The 9,556-nt window shown below is 41.2% G+C and overlaps 1 protein-coding gene across 11 annotated transcripts in view; it reads right to left on the reverse strand.

Moving 5' to 3' along the window:
- The window catches only part of VTI1A (vesicle transport through interaction with t-SNAREs 1A), a 382,574-nt gene extending 373,030 nt beyond the window's left edge, over positions 1–9,544 (reverse strand). For 9 of the 11 annotated variants that reach the window (XR_004430534.1, XR_004430540.1, XR_004430539.1 and 6 more), the window contains exon 1: positions 9,071–9,508. Coding sequence is in view for 6 of the 11 variants with exons in the window: in XM_033182793.1 (XP_033038684.1) it covers positions 9,071–9,164 (94 nt within the window). In the remaining 5 variants the exon portion in view is untranslated. Of the gene's footprint in view, positions 1–9,070 lie in introns of all 11 variants that reach the window. The other 2 variants (XM_033182828.1, XM_033182758.1) reach the window with 2 other exon arrangements.
- Positions 9,545–9,556: the final 12 nt, after the last annotated feature.

The following is a 9,556-nucleotide window of genomic DNA, read 5'->3' on the forward strand; positions in this document are numbered from 1 at the left end:
TCGAATTCCTAGAGTTCTTTGCTTGGTTCTAGGGGGTCCAACGGTCATTAAAAATAAGGTTCTGCAGTTTCCTCTTTATTTTTTTTTTTTTGAGATGGACTCTCGCTTTGTCACCCAGCCTGGAGTGCAATGGTGCAATCTTGGCTCACTGCAACCTCCGCCTCCCAGGTTCAAATGGTTCTCCTGCCGCAGCCTCCCGAGTAGCTAGGACTACAGGCATATGCCACTACACACAGTTGATTTTTGTATTATTAGTAGAACGAGGTTTCACCATGTTGGTCAGGCTCGTCTTAAACTCCTGACCTCCAGTGATCCACCTGCCTTGGCCTCCCAAAGTGCTGGGATTACAGGTGTGAGCCACTGCGCCCGGCCTGCAGTTTCCTCTTCAGGCCCATCTCTGGCTCCTTGACTACTCTTGACAAATCGTGTCCAATCTCTGTATTTAGCATAGAGAGCTGTACATGGTAGGGGCCATTAAGTGCTTACAGAATGAATAATTCAGTCTTAGCACACCACAACATACTTATTACTCACAGAGAAACTGAGGGGAAAAGACTGGGGCAAATCTTCCCATTTGAATGACAAATTTCCCTTTACAAAAAAAAAATTAAATTGGGATAGAGATGGAATTAACACGATTAGATTTTTTTTTTTTTCATAAAATTCATTTCATGATGGTGCTGCCAGAAATAACGATGGAACTGAGACATTCTTTGATTGGTCCTTATAGCGTTCATGTTTTTAAGAAAACAAATCTTAAAAGTGATGATTTAGGGGTAAAGTATGAAGAAGGAAGGGAGGGAGGGAGGGAGGGAGGGAGAGAGGGAGGGAGGGAGGGAGGGAGGGAGGGAGAGAGGGAGGGAGGAAGGAAGGAAGGAAATGAAGGAGAGAAGGAGGGAGGGAGGGAGGAAAAGAAGGAAGGAAGGAGGGAGGAGGAAGGGAGAAGGAAGGGAGGGAGGGAGGGAGGGAGGGAGAAGGAGGGAAGGAGGGAAGGAGGGAAGGAAGGAGGGGAGAGGGAGGGGACTGAACTAGATGACTTTGGCAATACCTACCGACACTAAGTTTTGGTAACCTAGCAACATTCACATGTAATTCCCAAAAGAGATTCATTCTGCCCACCACAAATGACATCCCCTTTCAAATAACATGTTCCTAGGATTCAGACCTTTGTAACTAAGGGCTATCATTAATGTACATGGTGCTCTGTGTTTAATACTATTATAGTCAATCCTTAAAACAACCTTTTTGAGGTACTATTACTATTCCTTTCTCAAGCCATTAAATAAGATCAGAGATGTTAAATTATTTCCTGAAAGTTCAACAACTAATAGCAGAGTTGGAACTCTAATGGGGTGGGTCTGTTGTCCTGAACTGAGCTCTTAACTGCTATATGTATTATATAAAATGTACTATTTAATATATAAACAAAGTTTCCCACTGTTTTTCTTTTCTTTCTTTTTTTTTTTTTTTGCCTATAAGCTTGATAAGTGCTGATGTACATACACGTAAGTCTTAGGTATGTACGATCTTTACTTTCCTACTCAATATATTTTTAATTAGTTTTTTTTCTTTTTTCTTTTAGAGACAGGGTCTTGCTCTGTCACCCAGGCTGGAGTGCAGTGGCATGATCACGGCTCACTGTAACCTTAAACTCTTGGGTTCAAGGGGTCCTCCCATCTCAGCCTCCTGAGTAGCTGGGATGACAGGTGCATGTCACTATGCCCAGCTAGTTTTAAATTCAATTTTATTTTTCAGAGATGGGTTTCACTATGTTGCCCAGGCTGATCTTGAGCTCCTGGGCTCAAGTGATCCTCTCACCTTGGCCTCTCATTTCCTAGTCAATATTAACAGAAGTGCTTAGTGATCATACACACACAAGTTTTTGCATAGTATAATTATTTATTGATATTTACAGAAGTGCTTAATCAGCACAGAACAACCTCATTAAAGTGAAAGTGTCAAGGCTCACTTGAATTCAGTTACTTGTACCTGTCTTTGTGCAATGTAGATGTGTTAAAATAAAACTAGCAGCAGCAATTATGTATGTACTGAGAAATGTGGAGTCAAACCACTAAGAGAGGAACAGATAATTTTTAAATGGGTATATTACTGATGCTACCCTGTGTAACATGGTATAGAATGGTCAGTTTTGAAATAAAGCAATTCTAGAATGATCCATCTGATAATGGATTAGCGTTGGAGATACTAGCATGAACTTGTGTTTAACATACTATATATACAAATGATTACATATGCAAATGCTTGTAGATATGTTCATATACATGGCTTAGTAAATACATGTGAATTTCCTTGCTCTGTCAGCTGAGAGGTACCAGAAGCAACAACACCCCAGGAGTAATGGGCACACCTAGTGTCCAGATCTTGGTTTCTAATACCCTTCTTTAATTAAAGGAAACAGGATTCCTCAGGGAAAGGGCTGATTCCAGCACTGAAACAGGAAATAGAGAAAATGATCCTGGAGTATCTTATACTATCAGAAAATAATAAAGTCCTTAAAAAAAAAGGAAAGAAAAAAGCCAAAATGATGGGGGTATATCAAAAGGACACAGAAGCCAAATGAAAAAAAGGCTCCCAATGGTCAAAGCTAAAACAATTTGAGCAACATGAAAATAAAGTAGTATTGGAATATAACACAAAGGATAAAATAGATATCTATGAGCCCATACTGATGTAAATGACTGAATAAGTAAATAAATGAATAGATAAATCTCTCTTACATAAAAAGAATTACAAATAATTTATGTAATTACTTGGCTTCAAGGAGGTAGAGCGTAACTCTCCACTCTTTAAGTATAGGCTATGCATATATGATTTTCTTTCAAATAATATGGAAAAGGGAGGGAAAGATTAACTTTAAGTGGAAAAACCTGGCAAACACTACCTCAGCCAGGTGATAAAGGTTAACGTCAGTAGTGGTAAGTCATGTTGACAGCATGTATCTTGATATGTGGTGAAAATGATGTTTACCTCTGTGGTCCTCCTCCCCAAAACCCAGAACTCCAATCTAATCATGAGAAAAACATTGAGCAAATCCCAGTTGAGGGATCCTTCTAGGAAATATCTGACCAGTACTCCTCTGAACTGTAAAGTCATCAGAAACAAGGACAGTTTGGGAAACTGTCATAGCCATGAGGGGCCTAAAAAGCCATGAGCACTAAATGTTTCATGGTATCCCGGATTGGATCCTGGAATAGTCAAAGGACATTAGGTAAAAAGCAACCAACAAAACAAAACAAAATCTGAATCAAGTATGACCTTTAGTTAATAATAATGCATCAATATGGGCTCACTAGCTGTAACAAACGTACCATATTAACATGATGTTAATCACAGAAAAAACTGGGCGTGGAGTATATGGGATTCTCTGTACTATCTTTGTGATTTTTATGTAAATTTCAGACTGTTCTGAAATAAAAAGTTTATTTAAAAAAAAAACTGAAGCCATTACTTAGGTTGACTAAATTGACCAAATATACATATAGACAACATAACATACAGATAAATATATAGACCTATAGATGCATACACACACACTTGTTTATATGAATGTATATTATTCAAAGATGAATACAGCTCCGTAAATGCTTTTTTTTTTTTTTTTTTTTTTTGAGACAGAGTCTCACTGTGTCACCAGGCTGGAGTGCAGTGGCGCAATCTTGGCTCACTGCAACCTCTGACTCCCTGGTTCAAGTAATTTTCCTGCCTCAGCCTCCTGAGTAGCTGGGATTACAGGCACGCACCACCACGCCCAGCTAATTTTTGTATTTCTAGTAGAGACGGGTTTCTCCATGTTGGCCAGGATGGTCTCGATCTCCTGAGCTCATGATCTGCCTGCCTTGGCCTCCCAAAGTTCTGAGATTACAGGTGTGAGCCACCATGCTAGCCCTAAATGCTTAAATTTTTTATGAGACATAACTGGGCCATCAGTAACAGTTAAAGACTATCTTCCCTGTACGCTCAATTGAAAAAGTTGGACCTTGCCCAGCAGCTCACAAAGCTGATTTTGAGGTAGCCTGAATCCTAACAAGGAAGAAACTATTGTAGCAGTGAATTCCCAAATTAGGACTGGAACTATCTCTTCAATTGTAACCCTCTAGAGCAATAGAAATATAAGGCAAGTCACACAAGTGATTTTAAATTTCCTTGTAGCAGCATTTTGTAAAGTTTTTCAAAATAAAAAACCTTAAAGTTAAGAGAAACAAATAAAAATAAAAAACGTTAAAGTTAAGAGAAACAAGTGAAACAAGTGAAATTAATAATTTTTTAGTTTTAATACTATGTAACCGCATATATCTAAAATGTTATCATTTCATAATGTAGCAACAGCCACATTTCAGGTGCTCAATAGCTACATGTAGATATTACAGCTCTAGAGCCAAATATATTTTAAGCAAACCACAGTATATCATGAACAAAAGCCAACTTTTCTGAATTATTTCACTGCAACCATCTTGTAAAGTCAAGAGAGAATCACAGAAGTGTGTTTATGCCTTCATCCACATGTGGCTAAGTCTAGATGGTCTAGACAATCCTCCAGGGCTTGGCACAACTTGTCCGACTCCACTTTCACTTCTCTCCTCTGACTGCCCCCGCTGGGATCCTGAGTTCAAAGCCCACTTCCAAATTCATATCTAAAATGCCCCAATCACTTATCTCCTTTCAAATGTGTTCATCAAGAGAAATTGACCTAATTCTAGTCTAGGGACAGAAAGGAAGCAAGAATTGAAGTGTAAGATTTAAGACTTCAATTAACATGACAAAGTCGGAAGATGGGGTCCTGGCTAATCTTAGCAGCTGTTGTCTTCAGCAGCAGCAGTAATATCATTAATGGCTAGTATATCACGCATTTTCTGTGTAAGAACTGTGTTAGTGTGTTACATGCTTTATTTCACTGATTTTTACATTACAAGGTTGAAATTATTACTCTGTCAGCCCCATTCTACAGATGGAGGAGACAGGCCTAGAGAGGCCAAGCAATTGTACATGACTGCACATCCAGTAAGTAGCAGAACTAGGGTTCTAAACAGATCTGATGTCATGTCTGAGTCTGAATCATTTTGCTGTAATACTTTCTTGGTACAATTCTGAGGACAGCCATAAAGTGACAGGATTCACAACAGATCATTCTCTCTCTGTGAATGGTAAAGTAGGCAATGAATTCCAAAAAGATTACCTTAAGATTCTTCAGGAAGCCTACTACATGTAACAGAATCCTTGCACCAAAGGAAAACATTCCCCACTTAAGAATTCACTCCCGGCCGGGCGCGGTGGCTCAAGCCTGTAATCCCAGCACTTTGGGAGGCCGAGGCGGGCGGATCACAAGGTCAGGAGATCGAGACCATCCTGGCTAACACAGTGACACCCCGTCTCTACTAAAAAATACAAAAAACTAGCCGGGCGAGGTGGCGGGCGCCTGTAGTCCCAGCTCCTCGGGAGGCTGAGGCAGGAGAATGGCGTGAACCCGGGAGGCGGAGCTTGCAGTGAGCTGAGATCCGGCCACTGGACTCCAGCCTGGGCGGAAGAGCGAGACTCCGTCTCAAAAAAAAAATAAAAAGAATTCACTCCCATCACTAGAGGAAAAGGAACTTCACAATAAAGTACTAACTATAGTTTCTGCTCATCCCTTTTCCTTACTTTCCCATAGAACCGTAATAATTAAAAAAAATTTTTCAAATATAGTGCCATAAGGGTATTAAGAAAGAACTCACCCATCTCAGTTCAATTGCTAAAATTAGTTAAGATTCAAACACTTTAAGAGCAAAATCTCTTTATTGTTTAAAAAAATCACAGAGTAATCAGATTTCTTTCTTAAAAGTTTTAAATGTTCACTCTTCTGTTCTCTTTGGAAGCAATACTTTAATACATTGTAACATGCACAGCACAAAGTTCATTTCAATAGATCTACCCACTCTACTTGAATTTAAGTAAGTTATTATGTTGAGGGAATGAACTGCTTTGGCTGGAAAGTTTGCTCCAATTTTCATCCTTCTTAACTCAAGTAAATTATAGTTCACCTCCTCTGGGTCACTTTTAGCCGAACACTGCACTTGCTGATGATGCCCAGAGAGAGATTATACTTACTTGTCATCAAACTATTTTTGCCATGGTTATATATATTAATGTCTGTTAATCTACAGACATACATCTGAAATTCATAACTACATGGATATATTTTTCTTCTTTTTCTATTTATCAATTGGAAATAGATTATAAAAGGGGCAAGCACAAGTCATTATTAAGACGGCAACCACTGCATTTTTAAGAATTATGATTACGCCAGGTGCGGTGGCTCACGCCTGTAATCCCAGCACTTTGGGAGGTCGAAGTGGGCGGACTGCGTGAGCCCAGGAGTTTGAGACCAGCCTGGGCAACATGGCAAAACCCCATCTCTACGAAAAATATAAATAAATAAATCCAAAAAAATCAGCCAGGCACAGTGGCTTGTGCCTGTAGTCCCAGCTACTTGGGAGGCTAAGGTGGGAGTAGCCTTGAGCCGGGAGGGAGAGGTTACAATGAGCTGAGATTGCACCATTACACTCCAGCCTGGGTGACAGAGCAAGACCCTGTCTCATAAAGAAAAAAAAAAAAAAAGAATTATGATTATTCAATAATACAAGTCAGTAAGCATTTTTCCAGAGCCAGCAATGCAGTCTCCTTTCAATTGTAATGTAGCTCCTGTGTTTGGGCCTTATATAATACTACAGCTAAGGAGAGGCACAGTTTTTTTAAATTTATTTATTTGTTGAGATGGAGTTTCGCTCTTGTCGCCCAGGCTGGAGTGCAATGACACAATCCTGGCTCATCGCAACCTCTGCCTCCCGGGTTCAAGCGATTCTCCTGCTTCAGCCTCCTGAGCAGCTGGAATTAGAGGCATGCGCCACCACACCAGGCTAGTTTTGTATTTTTAGTAGAGACAGGGTTTCTCCATGTTGGTCAGTCTGGTCTCGAACTCCCGACCTCAGGTGATCTGCCCGCCTCGGCCTCCCAAAGTTTTGGGATTATAGGCATGAGCCACTGCGCCCCACCCACAGTTTTATTTTTAAGGTACTGAAATCAAAAAGTTTCCTTCTATGTGTTAAGAATTGTTACATTAAAATATAAAGGCAAGAGAAAAATTGTAACACGATCTGTTTTCTTGGAAATAGTTTTTACAACTTTGCATCCAAGGATGATTTTGTTACCTTGTAAAACAGCTTCCCAATACAAATGCTAATAACCCAAATAAATGTTTCTACTGCTAAAACAATTACAATTAAAAATGAGTAAAACTCTAACTGGAACCACAAGTCCTGATACTCTGAGGCTCTGGGACTCAATTCAGAGGAAGTAGTCTCCACCAATAACAAAAATCAAGAAGATCTCCGGCAGTGGAGAAAAGCAGAGCTGAAGAGAAGAGGCGAGCGAGGTGATGCATCATGAAGAGATGAGGCCATCAGCCACTTTCGACACAAAAATCTCTGAGGCAGCAGAGCTTGGTGGTATATACTACCTTGGTTCTCTCCTCTTGTTCCCTCACTTGGACTCATAAACCTCTTTAAGACATCATCCATCTCCTCCAGAACTAACTGGGGACTTCAGGAGATGAGTGGGATGTAAGTTCAGAGATTCTGGCTTCAAGCAAATATCCCTATTAACAGAAAATAGGTGAGGGGAAGAAAAACAAAGAAATAAGGGAAGAAAATTACTTATAAACACGTAAGTTTTGGGGGAAGTAGGGAAAGGGAAAGAGGAATGACAACTTAGGTCTGGGAGAAATTATTGCTAGTACCAGGACAACTGGGCAAGTGAAGTGCCCACCAACCCACAGATTAATGACACCCCTCTTTCTACACTGTATATCCTGGAGCTAGGGTAAGGACAAGCCTAGCAGCCACATGATGGTTCAGGTTCCCTAACAAAACTAAACAAAAATGTAAACACCTTTTCTGTGATTAACTACTCAAATCTGTAGAGAAAGATAATCCCCGAAACAACATTTTCCAAACCAAAGTTACAAAAGATCATATTTATATTCACCTGCTCATTCACTTATTTTTCTGAGCCCCTAATAAGGGAGCACCAAGCAAATCAGACCCAGCTCCCACCTTCACATAGCTGACAGTCTAGCATAGAAAATCAGATGTGCTAAAACACAAAAGCAAACCCAAAAACAAAAACAGTTCCAGATGGGAGATGTGAAATTTTTTAAGTGTGAAAAATTATCTTGTACCAACTTTTACATAAAGCTAGGTTATACAATAAATCCCCAAGAAGGATGAGAAACAAGAAATGGGGATGGGGGGTATGAAAAATACTAATGCTAATACAGCAACTAACACCACCAAAGAGGCTTTAAATACGGTTTTTAAATTTAATCTACCTAACAATCCCATGAGAGAAGTACAATTTTCCCCCATTTACTAAGAAGAAAAGTTGAAAGAGACTAAGCAGTCTGCTTAAGAGGCACAACTTTTATTTTATTATTTTATTTTATTTATTTATTTGAGACGGAGTTTCACTCTTGTTGCCCAGGCTGGAGTGCAATGGCGAGATCTCGGCTCACTGCAACCTCTGCCTCCCCAGTTAAGAGGCACAACTTTCAAGTGACAGAGGTGGGATTTGAATCTAGGCACCCTGATTCTTACCTCTATTTTGCCGCATATAATTATAACAATATTATTACTAACACCACAACGCCGCTGTAGATTGTAGATCCATCAACTACGTACTTTCATTCATTTTCTTTGAATACTCACATCTCTAATTAACAAACGAAAACATTAAGACTCTTAAGACGTTAAGAAACGTTTCCAGGTTATACAAGCTACAAGGGAGTGAAGTCGGGATTCGAACTCATATGGCTCAGATTCCGAAGGCTCTTTTCACGGCACCCCACACCCGAACTTGACTCTTTACCCTCAACCAAGCCAAGCCCTATCCCTCCGGGAAACAGCCAGCACCACCCACTCCAGCCTCGCGTCTCACAGACACACTTGTTCGGGCGGCGTTCCACCGCCCGCACCCTCCCCGCTCTCCCCAGCACCCTCGCCCAGTCGGGCAGAGCTCTCACCAGGCGGGAGTCGTGGGACCCTCGCAATCTTGCTGGTGATCTCTGCAGTGAGCACCGCGAAGTCCTGCTCGTAACCTTCGAAGTCGGATGACATGACGGCTCCGGAACGAGTGGCCCAGGCCAAAGCCTAGGTCAGGGAAACGGCCTCGAGGGGCAGCGAGGGACGCCGCGGCTTAGGAACCCCGGGAGGTGCCCCCGAGAGCAGAACGGAAAACCGGGAACAGCTCTCAACCCAGTCGCTTCCTGGTTGTTCGTCGCGATCTCGGTTCTCCGGAAATTGGGTTGCGTGCGTGCTTTATTTTCCGCTCCGTCTTTAAGATAAGTTCGCTAAGGAAAAGCGCCCCAATTAGTAGCCCCCCTAAAAAGGCGTATGAAAATATGCAGGTTCTGAGGGATCACTAAGAGCGTTTTTTTCCCCTTCGTGTTCTGGGAATCGGCTCCGGATCCCCACGCTACAGATCACAGGAGCTTGCTTCCGGAGGGAAG

This window comes from Trachypithecus francoisi, unplaced genomic scaffold, assembly GCF_009764315.1.
Source record: "Trachypithecus francoisi isolate TF-2019V2 unplaced genomic scaffold, Tfra_2.0 Contig01579, whole genome shotgun sequence".
Classification (NCBI taxonomy): domain Eukaryota; kingdom Metazoa; phylum Chordata; class Mammalia; order Primates; family Cercopithecidae; genus Trachypithecus; species Trachypithecus francoisi.